The 19,147-nt window shown below is 36.9% G+C and overlaps 2 protein-coding genes across 6 annotated transcripts in view; one reads left to right on the plus strand and one right to left on the minus strand.

The window, feature by feature from the left end:
- The window catches only part of BORA (BORA aurora kinase A activator), a 25,762-nt gene extending 12,107 nt beyond the window's left edge, over nucleotides 1-13,655 (plus strand). For both annotated transcript variants that reach the window (XM_003257436.3, XM_012506936.2), the window contains 7 exons: nucleotides 113-178; nucleotides 1,071-1,127; nucleotides 1,547-1,773; nucleotides 2,536-2,668; nucleotides 4,744-5,354; nucleotides 11,902-12,033; nucleotides 13,355-13,655. In XM_003257436.3, the coding sequence (XP_003257484.2) occupies nucleotides 113-178; nucleotides 1,071-1,127; nucleotides 1,547-1,773; nucleotides 2,536-2,668; nucleotides 4,744-5,354; nucleotides 11,902-12,033; nucleotides 13,355-13,420 (1,292 nt within the window). In that variant the 3' untranslated portion in view covers nucleotides 13,421-13,655. The remainder of the gene's footprint in view (nucleotides 1-112; nucleotides 179-1,070; nucleotides 1,128-1,546; nucleotides 1,774-2,535; nucleotides 2,669-4,743; nucleotides 5,355-11,901; nucleotides 12,034-13,354) is intronic.
- The window catches only part of DIS3 (DIS3 homolog, exosome endoribonuclease and 3'-5' exoribonuclease), a 26,719-nt gene continuing 21,177 nt past the window's right edge, over nucleotides 13,606-19,147 (minus strand). For 3 of the 4 annotated variants that reach the window (XM_030813485.1, XM_003257433.4, XM_003257434.4), the window contains 2 exons: nucleotides 18,744-18,866; nucleotides 13,606-18,101 (listed from right to left, as the gene is read on the minus strand). In XM_030813485.1, the coding sequence (XP_030669345.1) occupies nucleotides 18,018-18,101; nucleotides 18,744-18,866 (207 nt within the window). In that variant the 3' untranslated portion in view covers nucleotides 13,606-18,017. The remainder of the gene's footprint in view (nucleotides 18,102-18,743; nucleotides 18,867-19,147) is intronic. The other variant, XM_030813484.1, reaches the window with a different exon arrangement.

The raw sequence follows: 19,147 nt of genomic DNA on the forward strand, positions 1-19,147 counted from the left end.
TTAATGTTACAAAATAAGTTTCCACTTTCTTAATTTTTTACTTTGGAAAAAGTAATGCTAAAGCAAATGAAGAGTATAAAACATAGGATTTTTCACTTAAAATGTCTTACAGGCACTAACACAAATAGCGACTCTCCAATTGGAAAAAAGCTGACCATTCACTCTGAGAAAAGCAATGGTGAGTACGAACACAATTTGAAAAGAAGTATGTTCCATTTAAGCTACATTGGATTCTAAACCCAGTTCAGGTAGTAACACTTTACTCTGGAATTGAAATTGTTTCCTTTTTCTTTTTTTTAATTTATTTTTATTTTTTTGAGACAGGGTCGCACTCTGTCACCCAGGCTGGAGTGCAGTGGCACAATCAAGAGCTCATTGCAACCTTGACCTCCCGAGCTCCAGTGATCCTCCCACCTCAGCCTCTTCAGTAGCTAGGACTACAGGCACCCGCCACCACACCTGGCTAATTTTTGTATTTTTTTGTAGAGACAGCATTTCACCATGTTGCCCAGGCTGTTCTCGAACTCCTGGGCTCAAGCGATCCGCCCACTTTGGCCCCCCAAAGTGCTAAGATTACAGGTGTGAGCCACCAAGCCTGGCCTGTTTGGATTTTTTCAATGAGCTACATAATAACCATATGAGAGCTGACCTTTAAAAACAAGTATAGTAGAACAGATGCATCCAGCCATGTTTTAGAAATAGCAGTAGTGTTTTGCTTTCTTGTTCAAAGCATGTGAATTGATTTCTGGTCTTGGAAAGCATTCTTATGAAAATTGGTTAATGTGAGAAATCTCCCCCCAGATATAGGCTGGCTTCCTTTTCAAGTGCCAGTACCAGAGCCAGGAGTTAACTTTTACTATTAACATGTTTACACCAGTGGCGGAGAGTGTGGGAAACCACTTCTAGAAAGGTGGCAGGGTATGTAATAGAATGCAGAAATGGAATAATTCCATTTGGCTGGAACATTACAGGGAGATGGTTGACTGGGCAGCACATGCTGAATTGCATATTGTATACTTCCATTGATTTATCCCACGTTTGAACTTGTTTATTTATTTGCTTGTTTCCAGCTGCTTGTCAGACATTGCTGTCTCTTCCTGTGGATTTTAATTTAGAAAATATATTAGGTAAATACTGTATTTGTTTAAACCTTTAATAACTTGAACCAAAGGTTTTGTTTGGCTGGCTTTTTGTAAATGGTAACATGGGAAATATGTGGCAGTGCCTCTTTCTAAAGAAGTGGGGAAACTGCCCTGAAATTTCTCTTTTTCTTGAACATGGTTTGAATTAGCCTTATTATCATAGTGAGCTTTATTACTATAGACAGAAACTATAAACATTTTATTGATAGTATACTAACAATGTAGCACTTAAAAACTAAGGAATAATTTAAGATGTAAAACATCACATATGCAATTAAACTTTGCCCTCTTTTCGGGAAAAAATTCAAACATAGTGCATGCTGGCTTCTTAAAAGTTGAGTAACAGAAGTATAATTGCTCTTTAAAATGACTGGCTTTGCCTTTTCTCCTATTATTAAATATAGGTGACTATTTTAGAGCTGATGAATTTGCAGATCAATCTCCTGGAAACCTCAGTTCTTCATCCCTCAGAAGAAAGCTGTTTTTAGATGGGAACGGAAGCATCTCTGACTCCTTATCTTCGGCTTCTCCCAGAAGTCCTCATAGTGGTGTTCAAACATCACTTGAGATGTTTTATTCAATAGATTTGTCTCCTGTAAAGTGTAGGAGCCCCTTGCAGACACCAAGTTCGGTGAGAAGTATACTAAAAAGCAGTTGGCTAATATGCTGTCAAGCTTGAACCCACATTTTGTTGTTGTTCTATCTTAGGCTTTCAGCAGCCTGAAGCCATGGTTTTTGGTTTCTGTCTCTAGTAATAAGTGGAAAAGAGGGATGAGGAAGGGCCTTTACTGGCCTAACCAGAAACAGAAACTAAGAACTCATGACTGTATTCTCTCCCTTGGACACCACTGTGAGATGTAGTTGGACCGAGCTGCCCAGATTGCTTTCAGAAGGAGGGATGGTTGTCTTTTGAGTATGATGCTTCACAGAAACTAACTCTAGTTCATATGTTATCATTAGTCATAGGCATGTTTTAGGTCAGACTCTTCAATTTTGTATTTAGATATGTAAAGGATGACCAGATTTATCATGAGTCTCAAGAAAATTCAGCATAGGTTATTTACTAAAGTAGGTGAGATTTACAGTATAATACAACTGGCTTGGCATTAATAGAGTAAATTATTTAAAAATTTTTCACAGATGGTTGCTTAGTGTGAAACTTAATGGTTTGTTCAAATACAATGTGTTTATATTTTGACAAACATATTTGATACTATTTCAGAATTTTTGTAGCAATCTTCTTAGTTGTCTTTGTTGCAAGGTGTCTTTTGGTGGTTCTTGTGAACTATTCCTAGTTTATAAGTGTGTTTTGAAGACCGTGATAAATAGTATGCAGCATAAGAGTTAAGGAAGAGAACGATGTACATTTATTTACTATTTAATTTTATTACAGGGGCAGTTTTCTTCTAGCCCTATTCAGGCTAGTGCAAAAAAATACAGCTTGGGAAGCATAACTAGTCCTTCGCCTATTTCTTCACCCACTTTCTCACCAATTGAATTTCAGATAGGAGAGACTCCACTCTCAGGTATGTCTCATAATAAAATACCTAGTTAAAAGTTTTATACTATCAATATTTGTTATTAGAGAGGTTCTTTTAATTTGTCTTAATGATAGAGCTCAAAATGATCACTAACCTTCTAACATTTAAAAACTTTGATTTTTAAATAAAAGAACAGTTTACCTTCAAAGGCGGGAATTCTCACCAGTTTCTACTGTAATGTTAAATACAGTTACTTTAATTAGCAATATTTACATCAAACACTATCAAAGGAAATTTAGCAATTTTAGAGACAAGTTGGTTTTCGTATGCCTTCTGACCTGTAGGTTTAGACTTTGGTAATATTCACATTTTGTATAGGTATATTTGATTAAAGTTTTTAATGTAAATATGATGTGTGGAAATTTACACATTTCTCTCTGCAATACATGAATTTCTCTTTGTAAAAATTATAGCACTTTTTGAAAACTATTCACAGTTTTTAAAAACTTAGTACACAAAATTGGAAAACTGAAAACTCTATTTTGCTAGTCTTTGTGTATATATGGATATACACATACGGTTACATACATGTATGTACATATATATAGATGGTTCTAGATCCTGCTTTTTTCACAAAGCATTCTATGAGTGTTTTCATAGGTTGTTCAAGTCATTTATAATTGTCTCAAAGCACAACTTTGAATTGCTATATATTTCATATGAATGCATCATTCGTTTTCAACCATTGATAAACATTTAAATTTTTCTAAGTTTTCTTTATCACAAAACTAATATCCTTATGGGTACGTGATATTATACATATTTATATTCTTAGATTAAATTCTCAGAAGTGAACTTATTTGGTCAAAGGGGGTGAATGTTTTTAAGGCTTTTGATGAATCTTGCCAAATTTTCCTCATAAAAGGTTGTACCAATTAAAATTTTCATGAGTAGTTTGTAAGAAAATCATTTCTTCCCAACGAGAAACACTGGTATTATTTTTGATGTTTACAAATTTGGCATATTACAAAAAGATCTCTTACTGCTTTAAATTTTGTATCTTTGGTCACTAATGACATTAAGTTCTTTCCAAATATTTATTGTCATTTATGTTTTTGGGGGGGAATTGTTAGTTCAACCTAGTGTTATTATTAAATGAATGGCCTTCCCTTGCTTTAACTTCCATATTTTTTTTATTTATGTGGCTGAACACTTTTCATATGCATGTTTACCATTGGAAAGGTTGTTACGTCCATTTTTAAAACTTTTGTTTTTATTAAGCTAATTAAGTTACAAAAAGTATTTTTTAAAGTTTTAAAGCATTTTTATCATTCTGATTATCATTGTTAGGCTCTTTATTGTTGCAGATATTTTCCAATTTTTTGTTTGTTTTTTCATATTGCTTATGGTATTTTACATAAACACATGTATTTTTACATTTTTCATTTGCCAGGCACAGCTGTTAAGTTGTAGGTTTCAGCTGATTTGCTAGGGATTTTCCGTGTATTTGAACAATGTTAGTATAATAGCAGTATGCTCATAAGCAAATAATTCTCAGTGAGTAAAATAATTTAATTAAAAAAGAGAAAGTGACCAGATGCAATGGCTCACACCTGTAATCCCAGCATTTTGGGAGGCCGAGGCCAGTGGATTGCTTGAGCCCAGGAGTTCAAGCCTGGGCAACATGGTGAAACCCCATCTCTACCAAAAAAAAAAAACCACAAAAAACCGAAATTAGCCAGGCATGGTGATATGCCTGTAGTTCCAGCTAACTTGGGGCTAGGGTGGGAGGATCACCTCAGCCTGGGGAGTTCAAGGCTGCAGTGAGCTGTGATTGTGCCACTGCACTCCAGCCTGGGCGACAGAGTGAGACCCTATCTCAAAAAAAAAAAAAAAAAGAGAGACAGTACCAAATAAATTATTTTTTAAGAGCCTCGTCTTGCTTATTAAGACACATCCATTTGTGCTATTGTTTTTGACATCAGAATTTCACTTTGGTAAACAACACAACTATTAGAGAAATGCAGTTTTTCCTGGCATGAAACATGATTACCATTTAGTAGTGACTTTTCCATTTTCATGTTTTTGTGATGTGATTTTTTTCCCTTCCCACCTTTCAGAACAAAGGAAGTTTACTGTTCATTCTCCTGATGCTTCATCTGGAACAAATTCTAATGGGATAACTAATCCATGTATCAGAAGTCCTTATATAGATGGCTGCTCGCCAATTAAAAATTGGTCTCCTATGAGACTTCAGATGTATAGCGGTGGTACTCAGTATCGGACCCCACTGATTCAGATACCTTTTACTCTTGAGATTCAAGGTGAAGATGAGGAAGATAAAGAGAATATTCCTTCCACAGATGTCTCGTCACCAGCCATGGATGCTGCTGGAATACACCTACGGCAGTTTAGTAATGAGACTTCTACACATGGTACACATTTGGTTGTGACTGCCATGTCTGTTATACAAAATCAGTCCAGTGCTTCTGAGAAAGAATTAGCACTGTTGCAGGATGTTGAAAGGGAGAAAGACAATAACACTGTGGATATGGTTGATCCTATAGAGACAGCAGATGAGAACACTTGGATTAAAGAGCCGGTTGATAATGGCAGTTTACCCATGACTGATTTTGTGAGTGGCATTGCCTTCAGTATTGAAAACTCTCATATGTGCATGTCACCTCTTGCTGAAAGCAGTGTCATTCCTTATGAAAGCAGTAACATTCAGGTAAGGTATTTAATATTCTATAGCCCCTTCCTCACTGCCTTGGTGTTCTTTATCCTTTCTTTCTAAGATTGTAGTATAACAAAGATAATGGATTAAACATGAGGACTATAGTATTATATAATATTTTTAAAAAATATTAATACTAAGTGATAGGAGAAGGGTAAATTTATTTTAATTATGACTGATAAGACATATTTCATATTCACATTAACTGATTATATGGAGTAGGAACAGATGAGAGCAGAAAAGAAATTAGCCTGCTCTAGAGAAATCAATCCTGCTAGAGTCAGGCAGGATTCATCACTGTTTCATGTGGATCCAGTCCCCCAAAACATGCAAGGTCTGGTATAGTATTTGTATTCTAAAAATAAAATCATTTTTGTTTTTCCTTTATGTGATTTAGGGGGGATAAACAGAGTTTAGAGCACTTGTTTTTTTTTTTTGAGATGAGATCTCACTCTGTCACCCAGGCTGGAGTGCAGTGGCTTGATCTTGGCTCAGTGCAACCTCCACCTTCCGGGTTCAAGCAATTCTCCTGCCTCAGCCTCCCGAGTAGCTGGGACTACAGGCGTGCGTCACCACACCCGGCTAATTTTTGTATTTTTGTAGAGATAGGGTTTAGCTTTGTTGGCCAGGCTGGTCTCGAACTCATGACCTCAGTCGATCCGCCCACCTCAGCCTCCCAAAGTGCTGGGATTACAGGCATGAGCCACCGCGCCCAGCCTTAAAGTTCTTTTATGTATGCATTTTTGTACTTTTCTTTTAGAAACGTGATTTATAGCAACATTTTTCATGAAATTATACATTTCCAATTTTGCAATGTCTCTGACAACAGGAAAACTTGATCCATTTGACAGATACGTATACTTCATAATTAGCACTTTGGAAAGGCATTTGTTCCATTCATTGTTGTGTTCTTTGAGCTGAGAATTTTGAAGGAACTTCAAAAGTCAGAAGGGGATAGCAATAACATCTAACACTGATGTAGCATTACTAATATGCCAAGTCCTATTCTGAGACCTTTACATGTTTTAATTTGTTGAATCTTTACAGCAATCCTGTGAGGTATGTGTACTATTATCCCTGTTTTACAGATGAGGAAACTGAGGGTCAGAGAGGTGAAGTAAATTACCTAAAGTTTCTATACAACTAGTAAGTGGAAGAGCTGAGATTTGATCCCAGCAGTCTGGCTTTAGAGTCCATGTTCTTTAATCCAAAAGTTAATACTGACTCATAATAATAGCTAATACTCACATAGTGTTTTGATATACCAGGCACTCTTCTAACCACTTTATTAATTCATTTAATTCTCACACCAACTCTATAAGGCTTTAGTGTTGTCAGTTTTGGCATGCTGAAGTTAAAACTCAGGGAAAGATTCTAAATGACCCAAAATTAAATATAGTATTTTGCTCATATTTTTATGCTTCTGTTGCCTATCCTGACTTATAGCTTCATTGCTCAAAAAAGATCATACTAGAATCACTTGTACGTATTTTAGCTTCTCTACAGTTTCATAAATAGAAAAAAGCACATACAGGCTTAAAAGTATATGCCTTAAAGGCATTGTTTGCTTCTTTTACTCTCTGCCTTTTTTCACTTTCTCTCTGTCTCTCTTTTTTTTATATAGAGAAATTACAAAATACTTTTGTTGAAATAAACCTTAGTCATCATCTAATCCAACTAACCTTTGGAAGCCGTGGGTAGCATATTCTCCCATAATTGTAGTCACTACTAACTTGTCAAACAATCTATGCTTAATTACACTTGCAGGGCTATTCCATTCATTTTTTAATTTCTCTTACTATTACAAACCTCTTCCTTCTATTGGGTAAAAATATGTTATGTGATACCCCCCAAGCAGTCTCAGTTTTACTCTTTGGGCCATAACATCATAATGTCTACTAAAAATGTTTCATACATTACAATTCTGCCACATAGTTAGCTTTCTACTAGCTTTCTGAGGAAGAGTACATTTCTAAAGACATTGCATGTCTGATCATGTGTCTGTCTCTCACATTTGAGAGTTTGGAAATGTCCTTCAGAGTTTGAAGGTATTGCTTCCATTTCAGTGAGAGATCTGAAGCTATTTCAGTGCTTAATCTTTTGTTTATGATCTCTTTTTATCCCCAACTCCCTGGACATGGATAGGCATTTTTCTTTGTCTACAGGGTTCTGAAATTTCAGTGATGTCCTTTAGTGCAGGTTTCTTTCCATCCATTATACTCTTCACTCAGAATGCCCTTACAGTCTGTAAACTTATTCCCCTCACTTCTTGGATCTTTTCTTGAATAATATCTTAGATTTCTCCTCTGCCGCTTCTAGTGTTCTCTCTGGAACTCCTTTTGATTCTCCACTTTCTAAAAATCTCTTTTTTTAAATCTCCTTTTTGTTTGAATTTTTGGGCAATTTCCTCCAGTTTATATAATAACCTTTCTATTGAGTTTTTTATTTTCTACATTTTTGAAATGTGTTCGGTACTAATTTTAAAAGTCTGTAATGTGGCTGGCAAGGCTGGTCTTTCTACTCTCCAGCTTGTTTTCCTTCATTCTCTGTTTAGGTCCCACTAGCTTTCCAAAGTTTTAAATAGCCACGTTTTCTCTTGTCACAGGGCCTTTGCACATACTATGTAGCATTTCTATCCCATTTTACTTAGTTAACTCCTATTTATTTTTTTCATTGACAACTTATTGATTACATCCTCAAACTTTCCCAGATCACATTAGCCAGGCCAGACCATATGCTTTCATGATTCCATGTACATTTTGCATTCTTTCCAGTCAGACGACTAATCCAGCAGTCATGCATGTTTTTATCCCCAGTGCTTATAAAAAAGAACCTGGCACGTAATAGCCGCTCATTAAATATTTGTGTAACAAAAACAGAAGGCATGCGTAGGTTAAGTTCAACCACAGGGATGGTATTTACTGAGAGTAACAGGGAGCCAGGATTTGGAACCCTGAGGAAGAATTGAGGGATCAGGTAAAGGAAGCACAGCCCCTGAAGGAGACTGAAAAGAACCAGCCAAAGAGGAGAAAGGGACACTTAGAAAGCACAGTGTCATGAAGCATTTTAAACAGGAAAGAATAGTTAGCATTGCCAAAATAGGAGCAAGGAACATTGGGCTTGAAAAGGGGCTATTGGACTAGTAAGAGAAGTAATTAGTAACTGAACAGCCTCAAGGTGAAAAGTGAATGGAAGGTTAAAGAAGGGGAAGTAATGAAATAACGTGTGTAGATAACTGGAGTTTAGTTGTGAAGGGAAAGAAAATGATACCTAGAGAAAAGCATCAACATCAGATCTTTTTGTAGTTTGCTTTTTTACTTTGTTTTTACTTAACCCATTTATGCCTAAGGTGGCAATTTTTTGAATTTTCGCCATCAGACCTTGGCGATGACCTTGAACAATAGGATATAAGTAACTCCCACATGCTTCATGTTCCAATAATGGAACACAGAAGAAACAGCATACAGCATTTAAATGAAGACGAGAGGGAGATTTTTAAAAACTAGGAGTTGGGCAACGTGATTATTAATATAATTATTAATAGGTATCTGTCGCCTGTCCTTTTCAAGTACCAGAGAGCATGCCAAGCATTTTACAGTCAGAAGCTAATCCCTGTGATACCTTACAGATATAATAGATACTGTCATCTGTCAAATGGTGATCTGTTTTATAAATGACAGAACTGAGGCATGCAAGAGGGGGTAGAATCTAGAGCCCTGATAGGAGTAGCCGTGGTAACTCCTCTATGTTTAAAGGAGGGCAGGGTGCCAGGATGGGTGTGGATGCAAAGGTATTTAGTTGAGGGGCGAGCATGGCATTAAAGAACATGGGCTTGGGAAACCATAATGGCAGATTTCGGTTTATAGCTCAGCTCTGTTAGCTTTATAAATCCCAGAAAGTGACCGTTTCTTTCAGCTTGTTTCTTCTTTAAATGGAGATAATAATAGGATTACAGGATATTAGCATGATCATTGTGATTAATATAAGTAAACAGTGCCTGAACACTGTTGGTGGAAATATGAATTAGTACAGCTATTATGGAAGTTCTTCAAAAAACTAAAAATAGAACTACCATGTGATCCAGGAATCCCACTAGTAGGTATATATCCAAAGGAAAGGAAATCAGTATGTCAAAGAGATACCTGCACTCCAGTGTTTATTGCTGCACTATTCATAATAGCCAGAATATGGAATCACCCTAAGTGTCCATTAATAGATGAATGGATAAAGAAAATGTGGTATATATACACAATGGAATACTATTCAGCCATAAAAAAAGAACGAAATCCTTACATTTGCAGCAACATGGATAAACTGGAGGACATTAAGTGAAATAAGCCAGGCACAGAAAGATAAATACCACATGTACTCCCTCATATGGAAGCTAAAAAGGTTGATTTCATAGAAGAGTGTAGAATAGTGGTAGGTAGTAGAGGATGGGAAGGGTAGGGGGAGCAGGGATAGGGAGAGGTTGGTTAATGGATCCAAAAGTACAGCTTGATAGGAGGAGTAATTCTAGTGTTCTATAGCTCTATACAGTGAGTGTAATTAACAATTTATCGTATATTTTCAAATAGCTTGAAGAGCAGATTTTGAAAGTTCCCAACGCAATGATAAATGTTTGAGTGAATGGATATGCTAATTACCCCGATTTGATCATTACACATTGTAAACATATCAAAATATCATGTACATCATAAATATGTGTAATTGTGGTCAGCTTAAAATAATAATAAAAGCAAAAACATAAGTAGTAATGGAAGGCAAGGTCCTCTGAATGGTAACAAACAAGGGGGACTGAGAATGATGAGGGAAGGGCTAAAGTGCTGGGCCCAGATGTCAAGGAATGTTATCACAGGGCACAACTGTTGCCAATTAAAAGTTTTAAAAGACAATGACATCTGATTTATGTGGTAGAAAAATAAATTTAGTAAGAAAGTGCATGTTAAATGACTGACATAGGACACCATTTAAAGGCACCATGGCCCAACTGGAATATAAAGTTTGAAATTAGAACCAAGTTTGAATTAGAGTTCTTTTATTTCCAGGCTGTGGGATCTTAAGGCAAGATTTACATAGCAGTGAATCGAACATGACTTTTTAATTTTTATCCCCTTATCCTTCTTAGCTATAAAGTGAGATTGATGCCTACCTTGATGCCTGTGGGGGATAACAAGGTATCTGTTGCCTGGTTGGTACATATTAGGCATTGACATTAGCAGAAGTCTAGATGAGAGACAGTGAAGTCAGCCACCATCTCAACTTGGCTCCTGTCGATCCTGCTCTTCCCATAGTGTGGGACAAACTCCCCGCATGCCTTACTTCCTGCTGTACTAATGAGTAACTTTTCCCTCCATATATATCCAGTTACATATTAGTATTGCATTATAAGCCAGCTATTTGGCAGTGATGAATATTAGAAGGAAGAGCTATTGGCAGAATCTCTGGGAGCAATCTGACATTTATATTTTTGATCAAGTAGCTATTGAATGATAGCAGAACAAGGCTTTCCCCCAAAAATGTTACACTTCACAAGGCTTTTGTTCTAATGGAACATGACCTCTAGTAGTAAGCAGATATGTATCCAGCCCTGAAAACTGGGAACATTTTTTCAGGATTATTAAGTGTTAGACTGCAGTTTCTAGGCTAGTCTGTACCTTTGTGAGGGAAACAAAATGACAGTCAGCTTTTTCCTTCCCTCTGATCCTAACTTGCAGGGAGGGCTTAAATGCAAAGTGATTCCCTTGTGGATTGCTTTCTTTGGTGCTCAGCATTATACAGGTAAATGGAGTGTTGTGCAGTGAACAGAACCTGGACTTAGGTCTCACATCTCCATCACCTCATCACTGGATGACATTGTGAAAGTTAAGCTTTTTTAGCCTTAAGTTCCTTCTCTAGTAAAGTAATAGGGTTGTTGAAAGGAGAAAAAAATATTAAATATGTAGAGATAGTGCCTGGCCTTTTTAGAGACACTCAATAAATGTTTCCAAGCTGGAAGTTTGCTAGAATCTTTCTTTTTTGCTCTTTTGCACTGAAACAGTGTATCTTAGGATGCTACAATTTTTATTAACATGAAAAGCTCAACTAACATCTAGAGCCATTGTATATGTGGCATTATTGTGATCAACTAGGCGTGAATATAATATAACCCACTTTTTTAAAGGCAGCATGCCTCAAGCCATTTACAGACAAGCCTGGAAAATGCGTTGGAAGGTGAAGTTAGTTGTAATACTCATTTTTGTCTACTAGGTACGATCACAAAATAACAGTAAAGCATTTTGTCAGTAGGCTGTTCACTGATTCTTAAGGAAGTTACAAGATATATTTCATTGAAAGGAATTGTAAAATGACTACAATAATCAGTACTATGCAGAACTACCTTTTATATTTGTGCATTACTTTTGAATTTTGTTCAACATGATCAATATTACATGTTAGGATCGTTCAGATGTAGTGAATGACAGTTTATAGTGGTTTACTTATTTAAATATTTGACTTTTAAGTTCCTCACAATGTATTTTTTTCTTTTTTCTCCTGTCAGATGGATAGTGGCTATAATACGCAGAATTGTGGAAGCAATATTATGGATACAGTTGGGGCAGAAAGTTACTGCAAAGAAAGTGATGCACAAACGTGTGAAGTTGAGAGTAAATCTCAAGCATTTAATATGAAGGTATGGAGAAAATATAGAGAAAGCTTAATATTGTTTAGATTAGAAATATAAAATAATTTTGATTATTAGACAATAGTACTATTGAGAAACTATATGAAATTTAAAACACTAAAAGGTAAGCCTGTTTTAACATCCAGTAGCCTTTAAATATATTGGTTACTCTGAATATAGTAACACGAGTATCTTACATACTACAAAGTGTGCAAAGGTAGCACATATTTGATGAGGGCATTTACCGAACCTTCCAGGTGATGGTTATATATTCATACTTGAAGAAACTCATCATAATTTCAGGCACTAGTCAGGACAGTCTTTAATTTTATATGCCAATTTTTTTTGCATTTTATTTTTTTGTAGAGACAGGGCCTGCTGTGTTGCCCAGGCTGGTCTCAAACTCCTGGTGTCAAGCAGTCTTCCTGCCTCAGCCTCCCCAAGTACTGGGATTACAACATGCCCAGCCTTGTATGCCATTTCTTTTTTTTCTTTTTTTTTTTTTTTTTTTTGAGACAGGGTCTTACTCTGTCACCCAGGCTGGAGTGCAGTTGTAGAATCATAGATCACTACAGCCTTGAACTGCTGGGCTCAAGCAATCCTCCTGCCTCACCCTCCTGAGTAGCTAGAACTACAGGTGTGAACCACCTCGCCCTGCTGTTATATGCCAGTTTCTTATAAAATACTATAAATATCAGCAAATGTGCAACCAACGTTTAATAGGGAGGCCACCTTAGTTTTCCTTTCTGTTATATGTAGTACGAGCAAATTGCCTTTCTGTTGTACGTAGTATCAGAGCAGGTCTCTTCTAATATTAACCTGAACAAAATCCATCCTATTTCAGGATGCAGTTGTCTGTCTAAACATAAGTAGAGATACGTGAAGGATTTTTTAAAATTTTATTTTTTTTTTGAGACGAGGTCTCATTTTGTAACCCAGGCTAGAGTGTAGTGGCATGACCACAGCTCACTGTAGCCTTCACCTGCCAGACTCAAGCAGTCTTACCACCTCAGCCTCCTGAGTGGTTAGGACTACAGGCATGTGCCACCACACCCAGCTTTTAAAAATTTTTTGTAGAGACAGGGTCTCACTATGTTGCCAGGGCTAGTCCCAAACTCCTGGGCTAATGCGATCCTCCCACCTTGGCCTCTCAAAGCATTGGGATGCTTTTTGATACAGAATATTGATATATAAAATACTGTATCTTTACTGTCCCTTCAGAGTTCAGCTAAAAAAAACGTGCTTTTAGGTTTTAAAAACAGTCCCGATAATTGCATCCTCCAGTGGTCCTACTTAAACTGAAAACAAGGTATTGTCTTCTTTTTCACAGCAAGACCACACAACACAGAGGTGTTGGATGAAAACAGCAAGTCCTTTTCAATGCAGCAGTCCATAGAATACCTCTGTCAGAATCAAAGACTAAGCTTAAGAGTTCCTCGCATATATCATGCTGCACAGGATCAATGTGATGGTGACTGGGAAAAAATTACTTCAAGTAACATGCTTAGCTTTCCCTCCTTAATGTGAAAAATCAAGGGCTTACTGACATAGGAACAACAGAAATGCTCCTGGAACTTCAAGTTGCTGAATTATAAGTTTATTTTTTATTAATAAATATTTTTATACTTACATTGAGTGATGTGTTTAACAACAAATTGTGACAGAGCTGAGTGCTCCTATCTTACAGGGCCAATGAACTACTTATTAAGCCTTACTGATGGCACTGAATTTAGCAGTTCTGAGAACATGTGAAACTATGTTAAAACTGAAGGCACTATATATTTTTACATGAAAGCTTGAACATACAGATGAATTATAACCCATGTGAAGAAATCTTAGATATAAAACTAACTTATCGAAGATACAAAAAAGGAAATTAAACAGGTTTCCTGAAATTTTAATTATTGAACTGTCTGTTCACCTCTGTGGGGAAAATTCTTAGTTCCAGTGATAACTGTTCTAGTTACTACTTTTAAGTATGTAAATACTAGAAAGGTAGTACTAGCGACATCATCACATGTATTGTTATCTATGGGGCAAATGTGTGGTGCCCAGAATAAAATATACCTCATGCCTAGGGTAGGGACATCCTTTCCAGCTCAAACGTGGGTAAGGATGTGGGAGAGAAAGAATGTGGGAGAACCAAGAGAAAAAGGGGCTGGGAGAGTGGAGTTCCTATAGGGCGTAGGCCTGTGAAGTAACACTGGGGCAGATACATATGTTATATACAACTATTTTTTAAAAAAACTTATATCCATGTTGGGAGTAGATGGGTATATAACAGTTTGGAAATACTATCTTCGGAGAATGTATTTTTGTATTTATAAATCAACTTTTAAAAACTGTCTCATTCAAAAGGGAATCATTCATATGTACCCTTAGGAAATAAAGACCTATGTTATCAATGTGTCATTTTCTTCTTTCCTCCATAAGTGTACCTTGAAACCTTACTGCTGATCTGCAGAAAATGTGCCGCGTTATGTACCTGGCTCATCTTCTTCAACACACTAACCATGAACACTAATAGCCATTAGGGGCCATGGCTACAGATACTGCATTGGAAAGTTGTCTTTAATCACACAGGTGTTAAACTCAATATAAATTTACCTAAAAGCAATTGCTATACATAAAAGGAGTTCTGGGTACTAAGGGTAGAAGCCTCACTGGCTACAGTTTTTTACTAGTACAAGTCAAGAAATAACAAAATAGTGACTATAACCTGTATTCAAATCCCTACTCTGTCACTACTTGATCTGGGCTGATGTGGTACGGCTTTGTGTCCTCACCCAAATCTAACCTTGAACTGTAAAACAATCCCCACGTGTCAAGGGTGGGACCAGGTGGAGGTAACTGGATCATGGGGGCGGTTTCCTCCATGCTGTTCCCGTGATAGTGAGCCAGTCTCATGAGATCTGAAGGTTTTATAAGCGTCTGGCATTTCCCCTGCTGGCAGTCATTTCGTCCTGCCGCGCTGTGAAAAAGGTGCCTGCTTCTCCTTTGCCTTCTGCCATGACTGTAAGTGTCCTGAGGCCTCCCCAGCAATGCGGAACTGAGTCCATTAAACCTCTTTCCTTTGTTAATTACCCAGTTTGGGGTATTTCTTCATAGCAGTGTGAGAACAGACCATAAACTTCCATTTTCTCATCTGTTAAATGGAGATAACAGTCCTGGCTTAACAGGGCTTTTTGAGTTAAGTGATATATTCCATGTAACCTGCTTAGCATAAGAACTGGCACTAGAAACAGAACATTTTAGATTATGGAATAGAAACTTAGGGGAAAATAGCAAAGTCTCTGATCATCTTGAACTACTCAATTGGGACTTACCCCTGAATTAAACCTCTCTAGTAGCTGAAGCACAAGAAAATAAACTTGGAAAGAAAAAACCTAAGGCCAGTCATGCACTGCCCTACTTCCCTTTCTTCTCTATTGCAGGTTAACTATAGCCTGTAGGCAGTTTTTATTCTTTTTGTTTTTTTGAGACAGTCTCGTTCTGTCACGCAGGCTGGAGTGCAGTGGCGTGATCTTGGCTCACTGCAACCTCTGCCTCCCAGGTTCAAGCGATTCTCCTTCCTCAGCCTCTTGAGTAGGTGGGATTAAAGGCACTTGCCACCACACCTGGCTAATTTTCTTTTTTTTTTTTGCGACGGAGTCTCACTCTCATCACCCAGGCTCAACTGCAGTGGTGCGATCTCGGCTCACTGCAACTTCCACCTCCTAGGTTCAAGCTATTCTCCTGCCTCAGCCTCCCACGTAGCTGGCATTACAGGCGTCTGCCATTACACCCAACTAAGTTTTTGTATTTTTAGTAGAGATGGGGTTTTACCATGTTGGCCAGGCTGGTCTCAAACTCCTGACATCAGGTGATCCACCCGCCTCGGCCTCCCAAAATGCTAGGATTACAGGTGTGAGCCACCGCACCTAGCCAGCAAACTTTTTTAAATGGTTGGCAGGGGTAGGGGGAATCAAATGAGTAATGTTTTGTGACACATTAAAATTATAATGATGTGCTGCATAACTTTTGGTCAACAGTGGCCAAATATATGATAATGATCCCGTAAGATTACAATGGAGCTGAAAAATTCCTATTGCCTGGGGACACAGCCATGGTAACATCATAGTGAAATTACTTTATGTAGCCTAAGTGTATAGTGTTTATAAAAGTCTACAGTAGTGCACGGTAATATCATGGCCTTCACATTCACTAAGCACTTACTGACTCACCCAGAGCCAGCTTCCAGTCCTGCCAACTTGTTCATGGTAAATGTCCTAAATAGGTGTACCATTTTATATCTTATATATATCTGTATATGTATTTTTACTGTACCTTTTTTATGTTTAGATATGTTTAGATACACAAATACTTAGCACTGTGTTACAACTGCCTACAGTAATCAGTACAGTAATATGCCATACGGGTTTGTAGGTTAGGAGCAATAGGCTATCCCATATAGGATACCATAGGGTATACCATCCAGGTTTGTGTAACTACATCATGATTTTCGCACAATGATGAAATTGCCAAGTGACATGTCTCAGAACATATCCCTGTCATTATGTGACACATGACTATATATGAAACTTAACAAATCAGGCCTTGTTGGAACACAGTCATGTTGATTTGTTTACACATTGTATGTGGCTCCTTACACACTATCAGCGGCAGAGTTGTGGACTATAGTTGCAATACAGACCATGGCCAACAAAGTCTAAAATGTTATAGCACTTCACAGAAAAGGTTTTTTGACTCCTACTCTACTGTTTTAGTGTCACTGACCCATTTTACCTGGACCAAAGACTACTCGTCTATTTTCCTCCAATTGACACAAGTTTCTGCCTCAACGTATGGAGGTTTTCCTCAGTAATAGGAAACTGGAAAAATTAGTCAACATTTATTGAGTGCCTAAATGACTACCTATTTAGTATACCTGCTGATTTACTGGCCAGGCTTTTCTCACTATACTGCAAGCTCCTTGAAGGCAGAGATAGTTTACTTGAGTGGAACCTGGCACAACGTTAAGTGCTTTAGAAATTGAATAAGCCAAATAAAATGTTTTAAGGCAACCCTATCCCAAAATATTCCTGAAGATATTAATTTAATCATTACTAATCTCTGTGATTAGCAAGGGAAGTAGTCAGTCTGGCACACCAAATTTTATTAGTAATACTTACTTTAATCTGTTCCCTTTAGTATGTCTTTATACAGTTCCCCTCGTGTATATACACTGATATAACTACAATTTAAAAGCTACTAATTATCTGTTTTTTATTTTGTAAGTAACAAGATGTAGACATTTGAATGCCAATGTCTTATTCTGGAGAGATATTGGAGCTGAAGTTCAACAATGATCACACTTATTACCTGGTAATAAAAACACAACCATTTTTCCAGTCAGGTCAAAATATCCTACTTTTTGCCTTTCTACCAATTCCCAAACATTCACAGTTTTTCAAGGACCACTAATAAAATACAGGAAGCTTTTAAAGACAGTAAGAGAACACCTAGTGTAAGGTAGGTGAATTAAAAGATGGCAAAGGAGATTACATCCTCAACACTGACAGCTTCCAAGACTTAGAAAAGAGATTGTTCCTTGCTTCTAAAATTGTTCTATTTTCCTCTGTAGGAAAATGAAAGTTTTTTCTTACAAATATTAAATAATCAAAGTACTTATGCAAAATTAATCCGCTCCTCAATGAGATGAGCACTCCATTTAAATGATCTTTACAGATCCCTGAAGTTGCTGTCCTGTCACTGTATTTAAGTGATGGATATTCAATTGAATTATTCTGCATAAATAATTCTGTTCAACCCAGAAGTAAAGTAGCATGATGGGACAGATACAGTCAACCGTTCAATAAAAATGCAAATGTCTGAAATTATTAAAATGTACTTAAAAGTAACAAACTGTATCACACATTTAGGCTTAGAAGTGTTCTTTCAAGTTTTTTCTTTTAAAAAAGAAACCAGTCTTTGAAGATTTTTGTTGAATATAGCTATTTTCCAAGCTTCATCTTCTTTTTCTTTGGTCCATTAAGTTCCATGTTTGAAGTATCAGTAGGAATGCTTATTCCTGGTATCTAAAGTAATGCAAATGGGGGGAAATAAGGTGATTTAAAGGATAAAATACATCTCATCCTCATCTTCCCCTTCCCCACTGCCAGTTTCAAATTTAAAAGGATGTAGTGGTAGGGAGGGGAAAGGGGGCTAATTAAAGGTTTTATACACAGAATGTATTTTACAAAGCAGCAGTGGTTCAAAAATGTAAAAGGTAGACAATAGGTGAGAAGCATGTCATTTAGGAAGTGTTCTTTTTAACTATAAAACAGCCTTCCCCATGGGGAGCCACTGTGATTGACAGAATCAGAGTTGATTTCAAGTGTGTTGGGGAAGGACAAAAGTTAAGAACCAGTATCTTAGGTGAAACACCTACACTTCATCTTCAAAGTGCAGAGTTCAAAACTTCTAGACAGAAAAGACTAGGCAGGAGAATGGAAGATCTTTTTATTTTGGCACCAAAGACCTGAACAGAATCTCAGATGTCTAGAATCCCGTGGCCTAAAGAAATCAGTGAGAAAACAGGATTTGCTATGCAAATATTTGGTTTCTACACTACTTACAGGGTTCCCTCTAACATTAAACAGAAATGACTATGTCCCTTCTTTGACAAAATATGTACTGTTTGTTCCATCACAACAAGGAAATTTTAAGTTTGGCCTTACCTGTGGTTCTACCAGGGACATTCGGATTTTCTGATGCTGAAGATTAGATGAGTCTAACATGATTTTCACTTTAACTTTATCAAATACATGGAACACTGTATCTTCTATTTTAAGTGAGGGTATCTAAACAAAACACATTTTATCATTCTTAATTGCTTCCTTACATTTGAGGCTTTGTTCTAATCCTTTACAATTTATCTTACACAGTAGAAGTTTAAATATAAAAATTAGTAAGCATCTACGTGTTCAACATAACAAAGGCCACAAACCTGGTAGTCTCACATAGATATGGCCTATTTATGTGCATACTTTCTCCTTCATTAAGGTAGTTCTAATATATATGTTCTTAAATTCTTGGTGATTAATTAATCACCCCACTAATAAATAGGAAATTTTTAGTCTAG

Source organism: Nomascus leucogenys, chromosome 5 (assembly GCF_006542625.1).
Source record: "Nomascus leucogenys isolate Asia chromosome 5, Asia_NLE_v1, whole genome shotgun sequence".
NCBI classification, from domain to species: domain Eukaryota; kingdom Metazoa; phylum Chordata; class Mammalia; order Primates; family Hylobatidae; genus Nomascus; species Nomascus leucogenys.